Source organism: Atractosteus spatula (assembly GCF_055471065.1).
Source record: "Atractosteus spatula isolate fAtrSpa1 chromosome 10 unlocalized genomic scaffold, fAtrSpa1.hap1 SUPER_10_unloc_1, whole genome shotgun sequence".
Taxonomy (NCBI): Eukaryota; Metazoa; Chordata; class Actinopteri; order Semionotiformes; family Lepisosteidae; genus Atractosteus; species Atractosteus spatula.
This window is the reverse complement of record NW_028296612.1, coordinates 2,430,771-2,457,456: the sequence shown is the minus strand read 5'-3', so window position 1 is coordinate 2,457,456 and position 26,686 is coordinate 2,430,771. Positions and strand designations below refer to the sequence as shown.

Genomic DNA, 26,686 nt, shown 5'->3' with positions numbered 1-26,686 from the left:
TAAGGGGACTACATGAAACAGAAATATTTACATGGGCTGCGTTTTTAAATAAACCCTATTCCACTGAACAGAAACAAGGAGAATCCAGTGGGATTGTGCCAATCCGTTTTTCTGGGGCGACAGCTGTGTTCAAGGCACACGTGGAGGCCTTCCTGAAACAGGACACCAGTCCATCACAGGACACACACACACACACACACACACACACACACTGGACAGGACACCAGTCCATCACAGGACACACACACACTGGACAGGACACCAGTCCAACACAGGACACACACACACACACACACACACACTGGACAGGACACCAATCCATCACAGGACACACACACACACACACACACACACTGGACAGGACACCAGTCCATCACAGGACACACACACACACACACACACACACTGGACAGGACACCAGTCCATCACAGGACACACACACACACACACACACACACACACACTGGACAGGACACCAGTCCATCACAGGACACACACACGCGAGGAGAGCTCCGCACAGCCGGGCACAGGGAAAGAGTCAGTCCCGCCCGCTGCTGGGATCTTCGGGGGCCTGGGCCAGAGCATATTCCGATCCGATCCTGGCCACCGCGTCTAGCAGCGACAGAGAAGACATCCGCCACGGTTACCATCGCCTTTATTACTACTGCTACTACAGTTTTAATTACTATTATAACAGTTATTATTACAATCCATGTTGTTATAAGTGTTTATTACTGTAGTTATTGCTGCTAGTACTGTTGTTATTACAGTTATTACTATCGCTGTTGTTATAACTGTGTTTATTATTATCATTATTGCTGCTAGTACTGTTGTTATTACATGTATTACTATCACTGATGCTATTACTGTGGTCATTATTATTATTGGTGCTGGTGCTGTTATTAGTTATTACTATCGCTGTTGTTATTACTGTGTTTGTTACTATCATTATTGCTGCTAGTTACTGTTATTACAGTTCTTACTATCACTGTTGTTATAACTGTGTTTATTACTATCATTATTACTGCTAGAACTATTATTACAGTTATTACTATCGCTGTTGTTATAACTGTGTTTATTACTATCATTATTGCTGCTAGTACTGTTATTAGAGTTATTACTACCGCTGTTGTTATAACTGTGTTTATTACTATCATTATTGCTGCTAGTACTGTTATTACAGTTATTACTACCGCTGTTGTTAAAACTGTGTTTATTACTATCATTATTGCTGCTAGTACTGCTGTTATTACATGTATTGCTATCACTGATGCTATTACTGTGGTCATTATTATTACTGTTGTCATTACAATTACTACTATAACAGGGCCCTGCAGGCTGCGAACATCTGTTCATCTGACCACACCTGCGCTCTGCTCACGGACGCCTCTGGAGCCGGGATCCCCGACTTCTTCATACAGGTGCTCGGGTCTGGCCTGCCGCCCTGCGAGTGGCGAAGGACGAGGAGAGGTCAGAAGGGTCGGCGCCAGCGGGCCGTCCGTTTGGGAAAGCACACGTGTGTGGGGGGGTGCTCACCTGTTCCTGCCACCTGCTGCGGGGCCTGGGCCAGAACGTAACCGGGTTCGATACGGACAGCCGACTCTGGTAAGAACGAACAAGACTTCATCAGCATCAGCATCCTTATCCTCACCACACAGGTTCGCTACTGACGGTCGACGCTGGCAGTCACAAACAAGACCTCATCATCATCATCGCCACACAGGTTCGCTCCTGATGGTCGACGCTGGCAGTCACAAACAAGACCTCATCATCATCATCGTCACACAGGTTCACTACTGTCGGTCGACGCTGGCAGTCACAAACAAGACTTCATCCTCATCATCATCATCATCACACAGGTTCACTACTGTCGGTCGACGCTGGCAGTCACAAACAAGACCTCATCATCATCATCACACAGGTTCACTACTGTCGGTCGACGCTGGCAGTCACACACAAGACCTCATCATCATCATCATCATCATCACACAGGCTCGCTACTGACGGTCGACGCTGGTAGTCACAAACAAGACCTCATCATCATCATCATCACACAGGTTCACTACTGTCGGTCGACACTGGTAGTCACACACAAGACCTCATCATCATCATCATCATCATCACACAGGTTCGCTACTGACGGTCGACGCTGGCAGTCACAAACAAGACTTCATCCTCATCATCATCATCATCACACAGGTTCACTACTGTCGGTCGACGCTGGCAGTCACACACAAGACCTCATCATCATCATCATCATCATCACACAGGTTCGCTCCTGACGGTCGACGCTGGCAGTCACACACAAGACCTCATCCTCATCGGGAGAGGGGCAGAGACCAGACGGGAGCGCGGCTACCTTTCTCGCGGGTCTTCCTCCGGTGCCACAGCGCCCCCAGCAGAGCCAGGAGGAGCAGCAGCAGCACGCCGGTCCCCAGCGAGGCGGAGATCGCCGCCCTCTCTGCGGGAACAGCGCAGTGCACCCTGAGCGCCCTGACCGCGCGCTGTGCTGTCTTTTACACAGCACGGCGCCGGGCGGCTCGTTCTTCAGTGAGCTTATGGGCAGAGATATCTCTCAGTTCCCTCAACACTGTTATCCCCTCCTTAACCCCTACAGTGTTCACTGAGGCCTCAAAGGAGCTACTGTATATCTCTCAGTTCCCTCAACACTATTATCTCCTCCTTAACTCCTACAGTGTTCAGTGAGGCCTGAAAGGAGCTATATCTCTCAGTCACCTCAACACTATTCTCTCACTCCTGAACCCCTACAGCCTGTGTTCAGTGAGGCCTGAAAGGAGCGATATCTCTCAGTCACCTCAACTATCATTCCCTCCCGAACCCCTACAGCCTGTGTTCAGTGAGGCCTGAAAGGAGCGATATCTCTCAGTTCCCTCAACACTATTATCCCCTCCTGGACCACAACAGTGTTCAGTGAGGCCTGAAAGGAGCTATATCGCTCAGTTACCTCAACACTATCATCCCCTCCCTCCCGAACCCCTACAGCCTGTGTTCAGTGAGGCCTGAAAGGAGCGATATCTCTCAGTTCCCTCTACACTATCATCCCCTCCTGGACCCCTACAGTGTTCAGTGAGGCCTGAAAGGAGCTATATCTCTCAGTCACCTCAACACTATTATCTCACTCCTGAACCCCTACAGCCTGTGTTCACTGAGGCCTGAAAGGAGCGATATCTCTCAGTTCCCTCAACACTATCATCCCCTCCTGGACCCCTACAGTGTTCAGTGAGGCCTGAAAGGAGCTATATCTCTCAGTCACCTCAACACTATTCTCTCACTCCTGAACCCCTACAGCCTGTGTTCAGTGAGGCCTGAAAGGAGCGATATCTCTCAGTTCCCTCAACACTATTATCCCCTCCTGGACCACAACAGTGTTCAGTGAGGCCTGAAAGGAGCTATATCTCTCAGTTCCCCCAACACTATCATTCCCTCCCGAACCCCTACAGCCTGTGTTCAGTGAGGCCTGAAAGGAGCGATATCTCTCAGTTCCCTCAACACTATCATCCCCTCCTGGACCACAACAGTGTTCAGTGAGGTCTGAAAGGAGCTATATCTCTCAGTTCCCTCAACACTATCATCCCCTCCCTCCTGAACCCCTACAGCCTGTGTTCAGTGAGGCCTGAAAGGAGCGATATCTCTCAGTTCCCTCAACACTATCATCCCCTCCTGGACCACAACAGTGTTCAGTGAGGTCTGAAAGGAGCTATATCTCTCAGTTCCCTCAACACTATCATCCCCTCCCTCCCGAACCCCTACAGCCTGTGTTCAGTGAGGCCTGAAAGGAGCGATATCTCTCAGTTCCCTCAACACTATCATCCCCTCCCGGACCCCTACAGTGTTCAGTGAGGCCTGAAAGGTGAGACGTCACGACCGACCCCCCAGCCCGGAATTGAAGGCTCCGTTTCCTCCGCTCCAGGATACTCACGGGATGTAGGACTGCCGGGAGCAGGGTTTGCTCCGCTGGTCAGGGACCCTGGAGCGGGACAGGAAACGACATCGCCGCCGCGTTTCAGAACGCAGCAGGGGAAAGGATGCGTGTCAAATCATGAATGACGTTTTTGCAGCCCAAAAACACACTATTATAGGAGAAAAATCGAAACGCCCTCTGGATCTTTTGATTTATGAACAACTGGCAAACAACCAAATCAATGAAAAATTGTTCCTGTGGGGGTTTTTTTTAGCATACATGTGGAAGACCTTGACTTCATTTGTCATAAATACACTGCATAAAGCTCTGCAGAAGCCTACAAAACACCAACACGTCCCGTGAGCAACAGCCCTACCCCTGCAGGGCAAAACTGATATTCCAGAGATTCAGTACTTATACAGCCACATTTATTTTGACCTCGTCTTACTATCTGTGCAGCTCCCGGTAAGGATGTTCAGCTCCAGAAACCGTTTTTTTTTTTGTCGGGTAACTATTGTACACTTTTAATGGCAGTAGATTCTTATCAAGAAAACGGTTCCATGGATCCAGCCCGTTTGGTAGCTGGTAACTCAGGAGCTCACCCAGCTGTGTCTGGAGAGAAGCCAGGGTATCGGCTTCAACCACAGGGCTGGGCAGCTTGTTCCCCACCCCCACCCCCCTCTGTGTACAGAAGAGCCTCCTGTCCTGACTGGAGGAGCTCACCCAGCTGTGTCTGGAGAGAAGCCAGGGTATCGGTTTCAACCACAGGGCTGGGTGGCTTGTTCCCCACCCCCGCCACCCTCTGTGTACAGAAGAGCCTCCTGTCCTGACTGGAGGAGCTCACCCAGCTGTGTCTGGAGAAAAGCCAGGGTATCGGCTTCAACCAAAGGGCTGGGCGGCTTGTTCCCCACCCCCACCACCCTTTGTGTAGATTAGTGTCTCCTCTTCTTGCTACGCTATTCTCGGCATTGCTTAGAGCACAGGAACACTTTTTTTCTCATATAAACCATGAACTCTAAAATCCGGGACAACTTTCCCCGATGGCGCAGAGGAGGCGCTTGCTCGAACCCGTACTCACCGTGACTGCCGGTTGTGAACAGGGAGGGGCCGGGGCAACAAGTAGCCGATACTGAAAACAAGCAGATGATCGGTGAAGAGAGACCGGAAAACCCACAATCCCACTTTCCACCACAAGGTGGAGACTCAGGCTTTGTTTTAGAGAGCAGCGGCCCTAATGGACAACAGTAAGAACTACAGAAAAGTTGCAAGCCGTTCGGCCTGTCTGGGAGTTAGTAGGTAACTTATACAAGGATTTCACCCAGCTGTGTCTGGAGAGGAGCCAGGGTATCGGCTTCAACCACAGGGCTGGGCAGCTTGTTCCCCACCCCCACCACCCTCTGTGTACAGTAGAGCCTCCTGTCCTGACTGGAGGAGCTCACCCAGCTGTGTCTGGAGAGAAGCCAGGGTATCGGCTTCAACCACACGGACTGGGCAGCTTGTTCCCCACCCCCGCCACCCTCTGTGTACAGAAGAGCCTCCTGTCCTGACTGGAGGAGCTCACCCAGCTGTGTCTGGAGAGAAGCCAGGGTATCGGCTTCAACCACACAGGCTGGGCAGCTTGTTCCCCACCCCCACCCCTCTCTGTGTACAGAAGAGCCTCCTGTCCTGACTGGAGGAGCTCACCCAGCTGTGTCTGGAGAGACGCCAGGGTATCGGCTTCAACCATACCGGCTTCCCATCCAGCTGTCTTGAGAGCACAGCGTACGTGCAGTGCCTATGCATTACAGCGTCACTAGTCGTGGATAACTCATGGTTGGCCAGCTGCGACTGACCCCCCCCATGCAGTGCCGATGGATCCCTGTGGAGCTCGTTGCGGATGACTCATGAACGAAAGGTCACCTCACCTGGAGTGGGGCTGGCGGCGGCTCCGCCCGTGCTGGGAGCTGTGGTTGTAGTTTTGCAGCCACAGTGGGGTTTTTTGTCACAGCATTTTGTACCGTGTTTCTTGTTGCTCTTGCTCGCCGGGCCTGGGAGGAGAAAGCGAAGCGGGGCTCGTGTCAGCCGCGACAGCCCACGGCTGCCCTCGGCATCACAACCTCACACCACACCGGAAACTGGGGCGCATTTCCTGCCCTCAGAGGATCCGCACGGCCGCCACCGCCACCAGCAGCTCTGCGCTCTTACCCCGTACTCACTGTGCTCGGCACCGTCACTGAGTAGACCTTCACAGACCCTGGTTTTAATAACGCATGCTAGATCCCCTCCAGGACCAGGACTGGACAGCCCTGCTTTAAAGACCCCTGGAGACTCTGCAGACACACACACACACTGACCCCTTCAGGACCAGGACTGGACAGCCCTGCTTTAAAGACCCCTGGAGACTCTGCAGACACACACACACTGACCCCTCCAGGACCAGGACTGGACAGCGCTGCTTTAAAGACCCCTGGAGACTCTGCAGACACACACACACACACACACACACACACTGACCCCTCCAGGACCAGGACTGGACAGCCCTGCTTTAAAGACCCCTGGAGACTCTGCAGACACACACACACACTGACCCCTTCAGGACCAGGACTGGACAGCCCTGCTTTAAAGACCCCTGGAGACTCTGCAGACACACACACACACTGACCCCTCCAGGACCAGGACTGGACAGCCCTGCTTTAAAGACCCCTGGAGACTCTGCAGACACACACACTGACCCCTCCAGGACCAGGACTGGACAGCCCTGCTTTAAAGACCCCTGGAGACTCTGCAGACACACACACTGACCCCTCCAGGACCAAGACTGGACAGCCCTGCTTTAAAGACCCCTGGAGACTCTGCAGACACACACACACTGACCCCTCCAGGACCAGGACTGGACAGCCCTGCTTTAAAGACCCCTGGAGACTCTGCAGACACACACACACACTGACCCCTCCAGGACCAGGACTGGACAGCCCTGCTTTAAAGACCCCTGGAGACTCTGCAGACACACACACACACTGACCCCTCCAGGACCAGGACTGGACAGCCCTGCTTTAAAGACCCCCGGAGACTCTGCAGACACACACACACACACACTGACCCCTCCAGGACCAGGACTGGACAGCCCTGCTTTAAAGACCCCTGGAGACTCTGCAGACACACACACTGACCCCTCCAGGACCAAGACTGGACAGCCCTGCTTTAAAGACCCCTGGAGACTCTGCAGACACACACACACTGACCCCTCCAGGACCGGGACTGGACAGCCCTGCTTTAAAGACCCCTGGAGACTCTGCAGACACACACACACACTGACCCCTCCAGGACCAGGACTGGACAGCCCTGCTTTAAAGACCCCTGGAGACTCTGCAGACACACACACACACTGACCCCTCCAGGACCAGGACTGGACAGCCCTGCTTTAAAGACCCCCGGAGACTCTGCAGACACACACACACACACACTGACCCCTCCAGGACCAGGACTGGACAGCCCTGCTTTAAAGACCCCTGGAGACTCTGCAGACACACACACACTGACCCCTCCAGGACCAGCACTGGACAGCCCTGCTTTAAAGACCCCTGGAGACTCTGCAGACACACACACACACACACTGACCCCTCCAGGACCAGGACTGGACAGCCCTGCTTTAAAGACCCCTGGAGACTCTGCAGACACACACACACACTGACCCCTCCAGGACCAGGACTGGACAGCCCTGCTTTAAAGACCCCCGGAGACTCTGCAGACACACACACACACACACACTGACCCCTCCAGGACCAGGACTGGACAGCCCTGCTTTAAAGACCCCTGGAGACTCTGCAGACACACACACACTGACCCCTCCAGGACCAGGACCGGACAGCCCTGCTTTAAAGACCCCTGGAGACTCTGCAGACACACACACACACACTGACCCCTCCAGGACCAGGACTGGACAGCCCTGCTTTAAAGACCCCTGGAGACTCTGCAGACACACACACACACACACTGACCCCTCCAGGACCAGGACTGGACAGCCCTGCTTTAAAGACCCCTGGAGACTCTGCAGATACACACACACACTGACCCCTCCAGGACCAGGACTGGACAGCCCTGCTTTAAAGACCCCTGGAGACTCTGCAGACACACACACACACTGACCCCTCCAGGACCAGGACTGGACAGCCCTGCTTTAAAGACCCCTGGAGACTCTGCAGACACACACACACACTGACCCCTCCAGGACCAGGACTGGACAGCCCTGCTTTAAAGACCTCTGGAGACTCTGCAGACATACACACACACACACACACACACACACTGACCCCTCCAGGACCAGACTGGACAGCCCTGCTTTAAAGACCCCTGGAGACTCTGCAGACACACACACACACTGACCCCTCCAGGACCAGGACTGGACAGCCCTGCTTTAAAGACCCCTGGAGACTCTGCAGACACACACACACTGACCCCTCCAGGACCAGGACTGGACAGCCCTGCTTTAAAGACCCCTGGAGACTCTGCAGACACACACACACTGACCCCTCCAGGACCAGGACTGGACAGCCCTGCTTTAAAGACCCCTGGAGACTCTGCAGACACACACACACACTGACCCCTCCAGGACCAGGACTGGACAGCCCTGCTTTAAAGACCCCTGGAGACTCTGCAGACACACACACACACACACACACACACACTGACCCCTCCAGGACCAGACTGGACAGCCCTGCTTTAAAGACCCCTGGAGACTCTGCAGACACACACACACACTGACCCCTCCAGGACCAGGACTGGACAGCCCTGCTTTAAAGACCCCTGGAGACTCTGCAGACACACACACACACACACACACACACACACACACTGACCCCTCCAGGACCAGACTGGACAGCCCTGCTTTAAAGACCCCTGGAGACTCTGCAGACACACACACACTGACCCCTCCAGGACCAGGACTGGACAGCCCTGCTTTAAAGACCCCTGGAGACTCTGCAGACACACACACACACTGACCCCTCCAGGACCAGGACTGGACAGCTCTGCTTTAAAGACCCCTGGAGACTCTGCAGACACACACACACACACACTGACCCCTCCAGGACCAGGACTGGACAGCCCTGCTTTAAAGACCCCTGGAGACTCTGCAGACACACACACACACACACACACACACACTGGCCCCTCCAGGACCAGGACTGGACAGCCCTGCTTTAAAGACCCCTGGAGACTCTGCAGACACACACACACACTGACCCCTCCAGGACCAGGACTGGACAGCCCTGCTTTAAAGACCCCTGGAGACTCTGCAGATACACACACACACTGACCCCTCCAGGACCAGGACTGGACAGCCCTGCTTTAAAGACCCCTGGAGACTCTGCAGACACACACACACACTGACCCCTCCAGGACCAGGACTGGACAGCCCTGCTTTAAAGACCCCTGGAGACTCTGCAGACACACACACACACTGACCCCTCCAGGACCAGGACTGGACAGCCCTGCTTTAAAGACCTCTGGAGACTCTGCAGACATACACACACACACACACACACACTGACCCCTCCAGGACCAGACTGGACAGCCCTGCTTTAAAGACCCCTGGAGACTCTGCAGACACACACACACACTGACCCCTCCAGGACCAGGACTGGACAGCCCTGCTTTAAAGACCCCTGGAGACTCTGCAGACACACACACACTGACCCCTCCAGGACCAGGACTGGACAGCCCTGCTTTAAAGACCCCTGGAGACTCTGCAGACACACACACACTGACCCCTCCAGGACCAGGACTGGACAGCCCTGCTTTAAAGACCCCTGGAGACTCTGCAGACACACACACACACTGACCCCTCCAGGACCAGGACTGGACAGCCCTGCTTTAAAGACCCCTGGAGACTCTGCAGACACACACACACACACACACACACACTGACCCCTCCAGGACCAGACTGGACAGCCCTGCTTTAAAGACCCCTGGAGACTCTGCAGACACACACACACACTGACCCCTCCAGGACCAGGACTGGACAGCCCTGCTTTAAAGACCCCTGGAGACTCTGCAGACACACACACACACACACACACACACACACTGACCCCTCCAGGACCAGACTGGACAGCCCTGCTTTAAAGACCCCTGGAGACTCTGCAGACACACACACACTGACCCCTCCAGGAACAGGACTGGACAGCCCTGCTTTAAAGACCCCTGGAGACTCTGCAGACACACACACACACTGACCCCTCCAGGACCAGGACTGGACAGCCCTGCTTTAAAGACCCCTGGAGACTCTGCAGACACACACACACACACACTGACCCCTCCAGGACCAGGACTGGACAGCCCTGCTTTAAAGACCCCTGGAGACTCTGCAGACACACACACACACACACACACACACTGGCCCCTCCAGGACCAGGACTGGACAGCCCTGCTTTAAAGACCCCTGGAGACTCTGCAGACACACACACACTGACCCCTCCAGGACCAGGACTGGACAGCCCTGCTTTAAAGACCCCTGGAGACTCTGCAGACACACACACACACACACACACTGACCCCTCCAGGACCAGACTGGACAGCCCTGCTTTAAAGACCCCTGGAGACTCTGCAGACACACACACACTGACCCCTCCAGGACCAGGACTGGACAGCCCTGCTTTAAAGACCCCTGGAGACTCTGCAGACACACACACACTGACCCCTCCAGGACCAGGACTGGACAGCCCTGCTTTAAAGACCCCTGGAGACTCTGCAGACACACACACACACTGACCCCTCCAGGACCAGGACTGGACAGCCCTGCTTTAAAGACCCCTGGAGACTCTGCAGACACACACACACACACACACACACACACACACTGACCCCTCCAGGACCAGACTGGACAGCCCTGCTTTAAAGACCCCTGGAGACTCTGCAGACACACACACACACTGACCCCTCCAGGACCAGGACTGGACAGCCCTGCTTTAAAGACCCCTGGAGACTCTGCAGACACACACACACACACACACACACACACACACACTGACCCCTCCAGGACCAGACTGGACAGCCCTGCTTTAAAGACCCCTGGAGACTCTGCAGACACACACACACTGACCCCTCCAGGAACAGGACTGGACAGCCCTGCTTTAAAGACCCCTGGAGACTCTGCAGACACACACACACACTGACCCCTCCAGGACCAGGACTGGACAGCCCTGCTTTAAAGACCCCTGGAGACTCTGCAGACACACACACACACACACTGACCCCTCCAGGACCAGGACTGGACAGCCCTGCTTTAAAGACCCCTGGAGACTCTGCAGACACACACACACACACACACACACACACACTGGCCCCTCCAGGACCAGGACTGGACAGCCCTGCTTTAAAGACCCCTGGAGACTCTGCAGACACACACACACACTGACCCCTCCAGGACCAGGACTGGACAGCCCTGCTTTAAAGACCCCTGGAGACTCTGCAGACACACACACACACACTGACCCCTCCAGGACCAGGACTGGACAGCCCTGCTTTAAAGACCCCTGGAGACTCTGCAGACACACACACACACACACACACACACTGGCCCCTCCAGGACCAGGACTGGACAGCCCTGCTTTAAAGACCCCTGGAGACTCTGCAGACACACACACACACTGACCCCTCCAGGACCAGGACTGGACAGCCCTGCTTTAAAGACCCCTGGAGACTCTGCAGACACACACACACACACACACACACACACACACACTGACCCCTCCAGGACCAGGACTGGACAGCCCTGCTTTAAAGACCCCTGGAGACTCTGCAGACACACACACACACACACACACACACACACACACTGACCCCTCCAGGACCAGGACTGGACAGCCCTGCTTTAAAGACCCCTGGAGACTCTGCAGACACACACACACTGACCCCTCCAGGACCAGGACTGGACAGCCCTGCTTTAAAGACCCCTGGAGACTCTGCAGACACACACACACACACTGACCCCTCCAGGACCAGGACTGGACAGCCCTGCTTTAAAGACCCCTGGAGACTCTGCAGACACACACACACACACACACACACACACACACTGACCCCTCCAGGACCAGACTGGACAGCCCTGCTTTAAAGACCCCTGGAGACTCTGCAGACACACACACACACACACACACACACACACACACACTGACCCCTCCAGGACCAGGACTGGACAGCGCTGCTTTAAAGACCCCTGGAGACTCTGCAGACACACATACACACACTGACCCATCCAGGACCAGGACTGGACAGCCCTGCTTTAAAGACCCCTGGAGACTCTGCAGACACACACACACTGACCCCTCCAGGACCAGGACTGGACAGCCCTGCTTTAAAGAACCCCGGAGACTCTGCAGACACACACACACTGACCCCTCCAGGACCAGGACTGGACAGCCCTGCTTTAAAGAACCCCGGAGACTCTGCAGACACACACACACACACACACACACACACTGACCCCTCCAGGACCAGACTGGACAGCCCTGCTTTAAAGACCCCTGGAGACTCTGCAGACACACACACACACTGACCCCTCCAGGACCAGGACTGGACAGCCCTGCTTTAAAGACCCCTGGAGACTCTGCAGACACACACACACACACACACACACACACTGACCCCTCCAGGACCAGGACTGGACAGCCCTGCTTTAAAGACCCCTGGAGACTCTGCAGACACACACACACACACTGACCCCTCCAGGAGCAGGACTGGACAGCCCTGCTTTAAAGACCCCTGGAGACTCTGCAGACACACACACACACACTGACCCCTCCAGGACCAGGACTGGACAGCCCTGCTTTAAAGACCCCTGGAGACTCTGCAGACACACACACACACACTGACCCCTCCAGGACCAGGGCTGGACAGCCCTGCTTTAAAGACCCCTGGAGACTCTGCAGACACACACACACACACTGACACCTCCAGGACCAGGACTGGACAGCCCTGCTTTAAAGACCCCTGGAGACTCTGCAGACACACACACACACACACACACACACACTGACCCCTCCAGGACCAGGACTGGACAGCCCTGCTTTAAAGACCCCTGGAGACTCTGCAGACACACACACACACTGACCCCTTCAGGACCAGGACTGGACAGCCCTGCTTTAAAGACCCCTGGAGACTCTGCAGACACACACACACACTGACCCCTCCAGGACCAGGACTGGACAGCCCTGCTTTAAAGACCCCTGGAGACTCTGCAGACACACACACACACACTGACCCCTCCAGGACCAGGACTGGACAGCCCTGTCTTACACAGTACTGAAAGAGGAGAAGGAGATTCGTTCAAGCCTCTGCATGGAACGACACCCCCACAACAATTTTCTAAACCTGTTCTTCTAGGCTTGGTCTATGAAAGTTCAAAGCATGAAGTGAAAATAAACATGTTTTTACCTTCCTGACATCGCTGTCTGCAAGACTCGCGGTCCTCTTCCGGGCCATATGAAAGAAACAAAGTAATAATAATAATAATAATAATAATAATAATAATTGCTTACACTTATATAGCGCTTTTCTGGACCCTCCCCTCAGAGCTCTTCCCAGGTCAGGGGGATCCCCTCCAGCCCCCCCCAGTGTGCAGCCCCCACCTGGATGATGCTCCAGTCCGCTCAGCACACAGCAGCTCTCAGTGGGGAGGAGAGCAGAGGGATGGAGCCAGTTCAGAGAGGGGGGTGATTAGGAGGCCATGATGGGTCAAGACCAGGGGGGGGAATCAGGCCAGGACACTGGGGTGACACCCCTACTCTTCTCCAGAGACACCCCGGGAGTGTTAATGAGCACAGAGAGTCAGGACCTCGGTTTGACGTCTCATCCGAAGGACGGCACCTGTTTACAGTCCAGTGTCCCCCGTCACTATACTGGGGCATCAGGACCCACATGGACCGCAGGGTGAGAGCGCCCCCTGCTGGCCCTACTCACACCAGTCCATCACAGACACAGACTCACACCAGAGCCCAGTTCTCCCAGAAGCCAAGTCACCCACCAGCCCGGCTCTGGACTGCGGGAGGAAGCCGGACCACCTGGTGGAAACTCAGGCCAACACCGGGAGAACATGCAGACTCCCCACAGACAGCCCTCCGAGTCCAGGACCTCGGTTTGACGTCTCATCCGAAGGACGGCGCCTTCTTACAGTCCAGTGTCCCCCGTCACGATACTGGGGCATCAGGACCCACACAGACCGCAGGGTGAGAGCGCCCCCTGCTGGCCCCCACTAACACCTCTTCCAGCAGCAGCCTTAGTTTTTCCCAGGAGTCTCCCCTCCAGGTACTGGCCAGGCTCCCACCTGCTGGGGCTCCAGTGGGGGCTGCCAGCTGGGAGCTGCAGGGGGATATGGCTGCTGGCCAAATAATAGAAACAAAGCAATCGTCACTACAGCCATTTGAAAACATTGGCCCCAAAATCAGGGCTGAACGCACAGTATCTAATTTCTCTCACGACTTGAGTATCTTCCTGCATGAGCCACAATTTCTTTTTTGCAAAATTCTGCTGTCTGCATGCAGCCAAGACAGAGAGGAGTCAGCTGCTGCAGATGCTCGACAGGGAGTACCAGCTGCTTGTATGAGGAACAGGCTGTGATATTGTCTCTCTACTCAGCACGGTCACAGAGTGATCTGCTAGGTCATCAGCCCCCCTCCCCTCCAGGACCAGGACTGGACAGCCCTGCTTTAAAGACCCCTGGAGACTCTGCAGACACACACACACACTGGCCCCTCCAGGACCAGGACTGGACAGCCCTGCTTTAAAGACCCCTGGAGACTCTGCAGACACACACACACACACTGACCCCTCCAGGACCAGGACTGGACAGCCCTGCTTTAAAGACCCCTGGAGACTCTGCAGACACACACACACTGACCCCTCCAGGACCAGGACTGGACAGCCCTGCTTTAAAGACCCCTGGAGACTCTGCAGACACACACACACACTGACCCCTCCAGGACCAGGACTGGACAGCCCTGCTTTAAAGACCCCTGGAGACTCTGCAGACACACACACACACACACACACTGACCCCTCCAGGACCAGGACTGGACAGCCCTGCTTTAAAGACCCCTGGAGACTCTGCAGACACACACACACACACTGACCCCTCCAGGACCAGGACTGGACAGCCCTGCTTTAAAGACCCCTGGAGACTCTGCAGACACACACACACACACACACTGACCCCTCCAGGACCAGACTGGACAGCCCTGCTTTAAAGACCCCTGGAGACTCTGCAGACACACACACACACACACACACTGACCCCTCCAGGACCAGACTGGACAGCCCTGCTTTAAAGACCCCTGGAGACTCTGCAGACACACACACACACACACTGACCCCTCCAGGACCAGGACTGGACAGCCCTGCTTTAAAGACCCCTGGAGACTCTGCAGACACACACACACACACTGACCCCTCCAGGACCAGGACTGGACAGCCCTGCTTTAAAGACCCCTGGAGACTCTGCAGACACACACACACACACACACACACTGACCCCTCCAGGACCAGACTGGACAGCCCTGCTTTAAAGACCCCTGGAGACTCTGCAGACACACACACACACTGACCCCTCCAGGACCAGGACTGGACAGCCCTGCTTTAAAGACCCCTGGAGACTCTGCAGACACACACACACACACACACACACACACACACTGACCCCTCCAGGACCAGACTGGACAGCCCTGCTTTAAAGACCCCTGGAGACTCTGCAGACACACACACACACTGACCCCTCCAGGACCAGGACTGGACAGCCCTGCTTTAAAGACCCCTGGAGACTCTGCAGACACACACACACACACACACACACACACTGACCCCTCCAGGACCAGACTGGACAGCCCTGCTTTAAAGACCCCTGGAGACTCTGCAGACACACACACACTGACCCCTCCAGGACCAGGACTGGACAGCCCTGCTTTAAAGACCCCTGGAGACTCTGCAGACACACACACACACTGACCCCTCCAGGACCAGGACTGGACAGCTCTGCTTTAAAGACCCCTGGAGACTCTGCAGACACACACACACACACACTGACCCCTCCAGGACCAGGACTGGACAGCCCTGCTTTAAAGACCCCTGGAGACTCTGCAGACACACACACACACACACTGGCCCCTCCAGGACCAGGACTGGACAGCCCTGCTTTAAAGACCCCTGGAGACTCTGCAGACACACACACACACTGACCCCTCCAGGACCAGGACTGGACAGCCCTGCTTTAAAGACCCCTGGAGACTCTGCAGATACACACACACACTGACCCCTCCAGGACCAGGACTGGACAGCCCTGCTTTAAAGACCCCTGGAGACTCTGCAGACACACACACACACTGACCCCTCCAGGACCAGGACTGGACAGCCCTGCTTTAAAGACCCCTGGAGACTCTGCAGACACACACACACACTGACCCCTCCAGGACCAGGACTGGACAGCCCTGCTTTAAAGACCTCTGGAGACTCTGCAGACATACACACACACACACACACACACACACACTGACCCCTCCAGGACCAGACTGGACAGCCCTGCTTTAAAGACCCCTGGAGACTCTGCAGACACACACACACACTGACCCCTCCAGGACCAGGACTGGACAGCCCTGCTTTAAAGACCCCTGGAGACTCTGCAGACACACACACACTGACCCCTCCAGGACCAGGACTGGACAGCCCTGCTTTAAAGACCCCTGGAGACTCTGCAGACACACACACACTGACCCCTCCAGGACCAGGACTGGACAGCCCTGCTTTAAAGACCCCTGGAGACTCTGCAGACACACACACACACTGACCCCTCCAGGACCAGGACTGGACAGCCCTGCTTTAAAGACCCCTGGAGACTCTGCAGACACACACACACACACACACACACACACTGACCCCTCCAGGACCAGACTGGACAGCCCTGCTTTAAAGACCCCTGGAGACTCTGCAGACACACACACACACTGACCCCTCCAGGACCAGGACTGGACAGCCCTGCTTTAAAGACCCCTGGAGACTCTGCAGACACACACACACACACACACACACTGACCCCTCCAGGACCAGACTGGACAGCCCTGCTTTAAAGACCCCTGGAGACTCTGCAGACACACACACACTGACCCCTCCAGGAACAGGACTGGACAGCCCTGCTTTAAAGACCCCTGGAGACTCTGCAGACACACACACACACTGACCCCTCCAGGACCAGGACTGGACAGCCCTGCTTTAAAGACCCCTGGAGACTCTGCAGACACACACACACACACACTGACCCCTCCAGGACCAGGACTGGACAGCCCTGCTTTAAAGACCCCTGGAGACTCTGCAGCACACACACACACACACACACACTGGCCCCTCCAGGACCAGGACTGGACAGCCCTGCTTTAAAGACCCCTGGAGACTCTGCAGACACACACACACTGACCCCTCCAGGACCAGGACTGGACAGCCCTGCTTTAAAGACCCCTGGAGACTCTGCAGACACACACACACACACACACTGACCCCTCCAGGACCAGACTGGACAGCCCTGCTTTAAAGACCCCTGGAGACTCTGCAGACACACACACACTGACCCCTCCAGGACCAGGACTGGACAGCCCTGCTTTAAAGACCCCTGGAGACTCTGCAGACACACACACACTGACCCCTCCAGGACCAGGACTGGACAGCCCTGCTTTAAAGACCCCTGGAGACTCTGCAGACACACACACACACTGACCCCTCCAGGACCAGGACTGGACAGCCCTGCTTTAAAGACCCCTGGAGACTCTGCAGACACACACACACACACACACACACACACACACACTGACCCCTCCAGGACCAGACTGGACAGCCCTGCTTTAAAGACCCCTGGAGACTCTGCAGACACACACACACACTGACCCCTCCAGGACCAGGACTGGACAGCCCTGCTTTAAAGACCCCTGGAGACTCTGCAGACACACACACACACACACACACACACACACTGACCCCTCCAGGACCAGACTGGACAGCCCTGCTTTAAAGACCCCTGGAGACTCTGCAGACACACACACACTGACCCCTCCAGGAACAGGACTGGACAGCCCTGCTTTAAAGACCCCTGGAGACTCTGCAGACACACACACACACTGACCCCTCCAGGACCAGGACTGGACAGCCCTGCTTTAAAGACCCCTGGAGACTCTGCAGACACACACACACACACACTGACCCCTCCAGGACCAGGACTGGACAGCCCTGCTTTAAAGACCCCTGGAGACTCTGCAGACACACACACACACACACACACACTGGCCCCTCCAGGACCAGGACTGGACAGCCCTGCTTTAAAGACCCCTGGAGACTCTGCAGACACACACACACACTGACCCCTCCAGGACCAGGACTGGACAGCCCTGCTTTAAAGACCCCTGGAGACTCTGCAGACACACACACACACACTGACCCCTCCAGGACCAGGACTGGACAGCCCTGCTTTAAAGACCCCTGGAGACTCTGCAGACACACACACACACACACACACTGGCCCCTCCAGGACCAGGACTGGACAGCCCTGCTTTAAAGACCCCTGGAGACTCTGCAGACACACACACACACTGACCCCTCCAGGACCAGGACTGGACAGCCCTGCTTTAAAGACCCCTGGAGACTCTGCAGACACACACACACACACACACACACTGACCCCTCCAGGACCAGGACTGGACAGCCCTGCTTTAAAGACCCCTGGAGACTCTGCAGACACACACACACTGACCCCTCCAGGACCAGGACTGGACAGCCCTGCTTTAAAGACCCCTGGAGACTCTGCAGACACACACACACACACTGACCCCTCCAGGACCAGGACTGGACAGCCCTGCTTTAAAGACCCCTGGAGACTCTGCAGACACACACACACACACACACACACACTGACCCCTCCAGGACCAGACTGGACAGCCCTGCTTTAAAGACCCCTGGAGACTCTGCAGACACACACACACACACACACACACACACACACACTGACCCCTCCAGGACCAAGACTGGACAGCGCTGCTTTAAAGACCCCTGGAGACTCTGCAGACACACATACACACACTGACCCATCCAGGACCAGGACTGGACAGCCCTGCTTTAAAGACCCCTGGAGACTCTGCAGACACACACACACTGACCCCTCCAGGACCAGGACTGGACAGCCCTGCTTTAAAGAACCCCGGAGACTCTGCAGACACACACACACTGACCCCTCCAGGACCAGGACTGGACAGCCCTGCTTTAAAGAACCCCGGAGACTCTGCAGACACACACACACACACACACACACACACACACTGACCCCTCCAGGACCAGACTGGACAGCCCTGCTTTAAAGACCCCTGGAGACTCTGCAGACACACACACACACTGACCCCTCCAGGACCAGACTGGACAGCCCTGCTTTAAAGACCCCTGGAGACTCTGCAGACACACACACACACTGACCCCTCCAGGACCAGGACTGGACAGCCCTGCTTTAAAGACCCCTGGAGACTCTGCAGACACACACACACTGACCCCTCCAGGACCAGGACTGGACAGCCCTGCTTTAAAGACCCCTGGAGACTCTGCAGACACACACACACTGACCCCTCCAGGACCAGGACTGGACAGCCCTGCTTTAAAGACCCCTGGAGACTCTGCAGACACACACACACACTGACCCCTCCAGGACCAGGACTGGACAGCCCTGCTTTAAAGACCCCTGGAGACTCTGCAGACACACACACACACACACACACACACACACACACTGACCCCTCCAGGACCAGACTGGACAGCCCTGCTTTAAAGACCCCTGGAGACTCTGCAGACACACACACACACTGACCCCTCCAGGACCAGGACTGGACAGCCCTGCTTTAAAGACCCCTGGAGACTCTGCAGACACACACACACACACACACACACACACTGACCCCTCCAGGACCAGACTGGACAGCCCTGCTTTAAAGACCCCTGGAGACTCTGCAGACACACACACACTGACCCCTCCAGGAACAGGACTGGACAGCCCTGCTTTAAAGACCCCTGGAGACTCTGCAGACACACACACACACTGACCCCTCCAGGACCAGGACTGGACAGCCCTGCTTTAAAGACCCCTGGAGACTCTGCAGACACACACACACACACACTGACCCCTCCAGGACCAGGACTGGACAGCCCTGCTTTAAAGACCCCTGGAGACTCTGCAGACACACACACACACACACACACACACACTGGCCCCTCCAGGACCAGGACTGGACAGCCCTGCTTTAAAGACCCCTGGAGACTCTGCAGACACACACACACTGACCCCTCCAGGACCAGGACTGGACAGCCCTGCTTTAAAGACCCCTGGAGACTCTGCAGACACACACACACACACACACACTGACCCCTCCAGGACCAGACTGGACAGCCCTGCTTTAAAGACCCCTGGAGACTCTGCAGACACACACACACTGACCCCTCCAGGACCAGGACTGGACAGCCCTGCTTTAAAGACCCCTGGAGACTCTGCAGACACACACACACTGACCCCTCCAGGACCAGGACTGGACAGCCCTGCTTTAAAGACCCCTGGAGACTCTGCAGACACACACACACACTGACCCCTCCAGGACCAGGACTGGACAGCCCTGCTTTAAAGACCCCTGGAGACTCTGCAGACACACACACACACACACACACACACACACACACACACTGACCCCTCCAGGACCAGACTGGACAGCCCTGCTTTAAAGACCCCTGGAGACTCTGCAGACACACACACACACTGACCCCTCCAGGACCAGGACTGGACAGCCCTGCTTTAAAGACCCCTGGAGACTCTGCAGACACACACACACACACACACACACACACACACTGACCCCTCCAGGACCAGACTGGACAGCCCTGCTTTAAAGACCCCTGGAGACTCTGCAGACACACACACACTGACCCCTCCAGGAACAGGACTGGACAGCCCTGCTTTAAAGACCCCTGGAGACTCTGCAGACACACACACACACTGACCCCTCCAGGACCAGGACTGGACAGCCCTGCTTTAAAGACCCCTGGAGACTCTGCAGACACACACACACACACACTGACCCCTCCAGGACCAGGACTGGACAGCCCTGCTTTAAAGACCCCTGGAGACTCTGCAGACACACACACACACACACACACACACTGGCCCCTCCAGGACCAGGACTGGACAGCCCTGCTTTAAAGACCCCTGGAGACTCTGCAGACACACACACACACTGACCCCTCCAGGACCAGGACTGGACAGCCCTGCTTTAAAGACCCCTGGAGACTCTGCAGACACACACACACACACTGACCCCTCCAGGACCAGGACTGGACAGCCCTGCTTTAAAGACCCCTGGAGACTCTGCAGACACACACACACACACACACACACACTGGCCCCTCCAGGACCAGGACTGGACAGCCCTGCTTTAAAGACCCCTGGAGACTCTGCAGACACACACACACACTGACCCCTCCAGGACCAGGACTGGACAGCCCTGCTTTAAAGACCCCTGGAGACTCTGCAGACACACACACACACACACACACACACACTGACCCCTCCAGGACCAGGACTGGACAGCCCTGCTTTAAAGACCCCTGGAGACTCTGCAGACACACACACACTGACCCCTCCAGGACCAGGACTGGACAGCCCTGCTTTAAAGACCCCTGGAGACTCTGCAGACACACACACACACACTGACCCCTCCAGGACCAGGACTGGACAGCCCTGCTTTAAAGACCCCTGGAGACTCTGCAGACACACACACACACACACACACACACACTGACCCCTCCAGGACCAGACTGGACAGCCCTGCTTTAAAGACCCCTGGAGACTCTGCAGACACACACACACACACACACACACACACACACTGACCCCTCCAGGACCAAGACTGGACAGCGCTGCTTTAAAGACCCCTGGAGACTCTGCAGACACACATACACACACTGACCCATCCAGGACCAGGACTGGACAGCCCTGCTTTAAAGACCCCTGGAGACTCTGCAGACACACACACACTGACCCCTCCAGGACCAGGACTGGACAGCCCTGCTTTAAAGAACCCCGGAGACTCTGCAGACACACACACACTGACCCCTCCAGGACCAGGACTGGACAGCCCTGCTTTAAAGAACCCCGGAGACTCTGCAGACACACACACACACACACACACACACACACTGACCCCTCCAGGACCAGACTGGACAGCCCTGCTTTAAAGACCCCTGGAGACTCTGCAGACACACACACACACTGACCCCTCCAGGACCAGGACTGGACAGCCCTGCTTTAAAGACCCCTGGAGACTCTGCAGACACACACACACACACACACACACACACACACTGACCCCTCCAGGACCAGGACTGGACAGCCCTGCTTTAAAGACCCCTGGAGACTCTGCAGACACACACACACACACTGACCCCTCCAGGAGCAGGACTGGACAGCCCTGCTTTAAAGACCCCTGGAGACTCTGCAGACACACACACACACACTGACCCCTCCAGGACCAGGACTGGACAGCCCTGCTTTAAAGACCCCTGGAGACTCTGCAGACACACACACACACACTGACCCCTCCAGGACCAGGGCTGGACAGCCCTGCTTTAAAGACCCCTGGAGACTCTGCAGACACACACACACACACTGACACCTCCAGGACCAGGACTGGACAGCCCTGCTTTAAAGACCCCTGGAGACTCTGCAGACACACACACACACACACACACACACACTGACCCCTCCAGGACCAGGACTGGACAGCCCTGCTTTAAAGACCCCTGGAGACTCTGCAGACACACACACACACTGACCCCTTCAGGACCAGGACTGGACAGCCCTGCTTTAAAGACCCCTGGAGACTCTGCAGACACACACACACACTGACCCCTCCAGGACCAGGACTGGACAGCCCTGCTTTAAAGACCCCTGGAGACTCTGCAGACACACACACACACACTGACCCCTCCAGGACCAGGACTGGACAGCCCTGTCTTACACAGTACTGAAAGAGGAGAAGGAGATTCGTTCAAGCCTCTGCATGGAACGACACCCCCACAACAATTTTCTAAACCTGTTCTTCTAGGCTTGGTCTATGAAAGTTCAAAGCATGAAGTGAAAATAAACATGTTTTTACCTTCCTGACATCGCTGTCTGCAAGACTCGCGGTCCTCTTCCGGGCCATATGAAAGAAACAAAGTAATAATAATAATAATAATAATAATAATAATTGCTTACACTTATATAGCGCTTTTCTGGACCCTCCCCTCAGAGCTCTTCCCAGGTCAGGGGGATCCCCTCCAGCCCCCCCCAGTGTGCAGCCCCCACCTGGATGATGCTCCAGTCCGCTCAGCACACAGCAGCTCTCAGTGGGGAGGAGAGCAGAGGGATGGAGCCAGTTCAGAGAGGGGGGTGATTAGGAGGCCATGATGGGTCAAGACCAGGGGGGGGAATCAGGCCAGGACACTGGGGTGACACCCCTACTCTTCTCCAGAGACACCCCGGGAGTGTTAATGAGCACAGAGAGTCAGGACCTCGGTTTGACGTCTCATCCGAAGGACGGCACCTGTTTACAGTCCAGTGTCCCCCGTCACTATACTGGGGCATCAGGACCCACATGGACCGCAGGGTGAGAGCGCCCCCTGCTGGCCCTACTCACACCAGTCCATCACAGACACAGACTCACACCAGAGCCCAGTTCTCCCAGAAGCCAAGTCACCCACCAGCCCGGCTCTGGACTGCGGGAGGAAGCCGGACCACCTGGTGGAAACTCAGGCCAACACCGGGAGAACATGTAGACTCCCCACAGACAGCCCTCCGAGTCCAGGACCTCGGTTTGACGTCTCATCCGAAGGACGGCGCCTTCTTACAGTCCAGTGTCCCCCGTCACGATACTGGGGCATCAGGACCCACACAGACCGCAGGGTGAGAGCGCCCCCTGCTGGCCCCCACTAACACCTCTTCCAGCAGCAGCCTTAGTTTTTCCCAGGAGTCTCCCCTCCAGGTACTGGCCAGGCTCCCACCTGCTGGGGCTCCAGTGGGGGCTGCCAGCTGGGAGCTGCAGGGGGATATGGCTGCTGGCCAAATAATAGAAACAAAGCAATCGTCACTACAGCCATTTGAAAACATTGGCCCCAAAATCAGGGCTGAACGCACAGTATCTAATTTCTCTCACGACTTGAGTATCTTCCTGCATGAGCCACAATTTCTTTTTTGCAAAATTCTGCTGTCTGCATGCAGCCAAGACAGAGAGGAGTCAGCTGCTGCAGATGCTCGACAGGGAGTACCAGCTGCTTGTATGAGGAACAGGCTGTGATATTGTCTCTCTACTCAGCACGGTCACAGAGTGATCTGCTAGGTCATCAGCCCCCCTCCCCTCCAGGACCAGGACTGGACAGCCCTGCTTTAAAGACCCCTGGAGACTCTGCAGACACACACACACACTGGCCCCTCCAGGACCAGGACTGGACAGCCCTGCTTTAAAGACCCCTGGAGACTCTGCAGACACACACACACACACTGACCCCTCCAGGACCAGGACTGGACAGCCCTGCTTTAAAGACCCCTGGAGACTCTGCAGACACACACACACTGACCCCTCCAGGACCAGGACTGGACAGCCCTGCTTTAAAGACCCCTGGAGACTCTGCAGACACACACACACACTGACCCCTCCAGGACCAGGACTGGACAGCCCTGCTTTAAAGACCCCTGGAGACTCTGCAGACACACACACACACACACACACTGACCCCTCCAGGACCAGGACTGGACAGCCCTGCTTTAAAGACCCCTGGAGACTCTGCAGACACACACACACACACTGACCCCTCCAGGACCAGGACTGGACAGCCCTGCTTTAAAGACCCCTGGAGACTCTGCAGACACACACACACACACACACTGACCCCTCCAGGACCAGACTGGACAGCCCTGCTTTAAAGACCCCTGGAGACTCTGCAGACACACACACACACACACACTGACCCCTCCAGGACCAGACTGGACAGCCCTGCTTTAAAGACCCCTGGAGACTCTGCAGACACACACACACACACACACTGACCCCTCCAGGACCAGGACTGGACAGCCCTGCTTTAAAGACCCCTGGAGACTCTGCAGACACACACACACACACTGACCCCTCCAGGACCAGGACTGGACAGCCCTGCTTTAAAGACCCCTGGAGACTCTGCAGACACACACACACACACACACACACTGACCCCTCCAGGACCAGGGCTGGACAGCCCTGCTTTAAAGACCCCTGGAGACTCTGCAGACACACACACACACACTGACCCCTCCAGGACCAGGACTGGACAGCCCTGCTTTAAAGACCCCTGGAGACTCTGCAGACACACACACACACTGACCCCTCCAGGACCAGGACTGGACAGCCCTGCTTTAAAGACCCCTGGAGACTCTGCAGACACACACACACACACTGACCCCTCCAGGACCAGGGCTGGACAGCCCTGCTTTAAAGACCCCTGGAGACTCTGCAGACACACACACACACTGACCCCTCCAGGACCAGGACTGGACAGCCCTGCTTTAAAGACCCCTGGAGACTCTGCAGACACACACACACACACTGACCCCTCCAGGACCAGGACTGGACAGCCCTGCTTTAAAGACCCCTGGAGACTCTGCAGACACACACACACACACTGACCCCTCCAGGACCAGGACTGGACAGCCCTGCTTTAAAGACCCCTGGAGACTCTGCAGACACACACACACACACACACACACACTGACCCCTCCAGGACCAGGACTGGACAGCCCTGCTTTAAAGACCCCTGGAGACTCTGCAGACACACACACACTGACCCCTCCAGGACCAGGGCTGGACAGCCCTGCTTTAAAGACCCCTGGAGACTCTGCAGACACACACACACACACTGACCCCTCCAGGACCAGGACTGGACAGCCCTGCTTTAAAGACCCCTGGAGACTCTGCAGACACACACACACACACTGACCCCTCCAGGACCAGGACTGGACAGCCCTGCTTTAAAGACCCCTGGAGACTCTGACTTATCTGAAAGAAACAAAGTAGTCCCTCTCCCATCGATCCTCTGACACCGGGCCTCACCACGGCACAGTACAGGAAGTGGAGCCTGCAGAGAGCCACCAACGACCAACGAGTCTCCAGGAGCTCTGCGCTCTCTCACAGCACTGCCCCCACCCTGCCTCCTCTCCCCCCCCTTGCGCAAGGCCGTGACAGATGGCCCCCTGACAGGGGGGCTCGTGCCTCTCGTGCTGAATCCAGCACCGGCACCAGCGGAGAGACGGGGGGGGGGGGAAGTGTTGCAAACCTGCATTTCAGCGGTTTCGTAACCTGCAACCGTCCTAACGCTGCGGATTCGGGCGGCACTTCACTCAGAAACCAAACGGCTCGTTCTAAAGCACGCACCCTCCATCCACCCGGGGGGGGGGGGGGGCGGCCGCGCGCGGCGCCCAGACTAACAGGGGGGGGCAACGGTCTCTCCGCAATCTGGGGGGGGGTCTAGGGACGAACAGCCCCCACCTGTACTACCTTGAGCCCTTGAGCAACCCCCCCCGCCCCCCTCCCAGGTCTCGGAGACCGGGGCCACTTACCCTCGCTGTCGGAGTCGCTGTCCGCGCCGGCCCCAGCGGGGGGCAGGAGGAGCAGGAGGAAGAGGGCAACGGAGAGCCCGGCGGCCCGCGTCATGACAGCTCGTCCTGGA

General features: G+C 56.1%; 1 protein-coding gene across 2 annotated transcripts; it reads right to left on the bottom strand.

Annotated features, from left to right (window-relative positions):
- Nucleotides 1–455: 455 nt before the first annotated feature.
- Nucleotides 456–26,686, bottom strand: LOC148813410 (uncharacterized). 2 transcript variants are annotated; one of them, XM_088908371.1, is made up of 9 exons: nucleotides 26,577–26,686; nucleotides 13,334–13,369; nucleotides 5,827–5,949; nucleotides 5,001–5,051; nucleotides 3,941–3,988; nucleotides 2,360–2,461; nucleotides 1,537–1,602; nucleotides 1,367–1,444; nucleotides 456–612 (listed from the first exon to the last, which is right to left on the bottom strand). In XM_088908371.1, exons 1-9 carry the CDS (start codon nucleotides 26,668–26,670, stop codon nucleotides 539–541), a joined length of 672 nt encoding a protein of 223 aa, XP_088764497.1. In that variant the 5' UTR covers nucleotides 26,671–26,686; the 3' UTR covers nucleotides 456–538. The 2 variants fall into 2 exon arrangements, with proteins under 2 accessions (XP_088764497.1, XP_088764498.1); XM_088908372.1 differs by lacking the exon at nucleotides 3,941–3,988.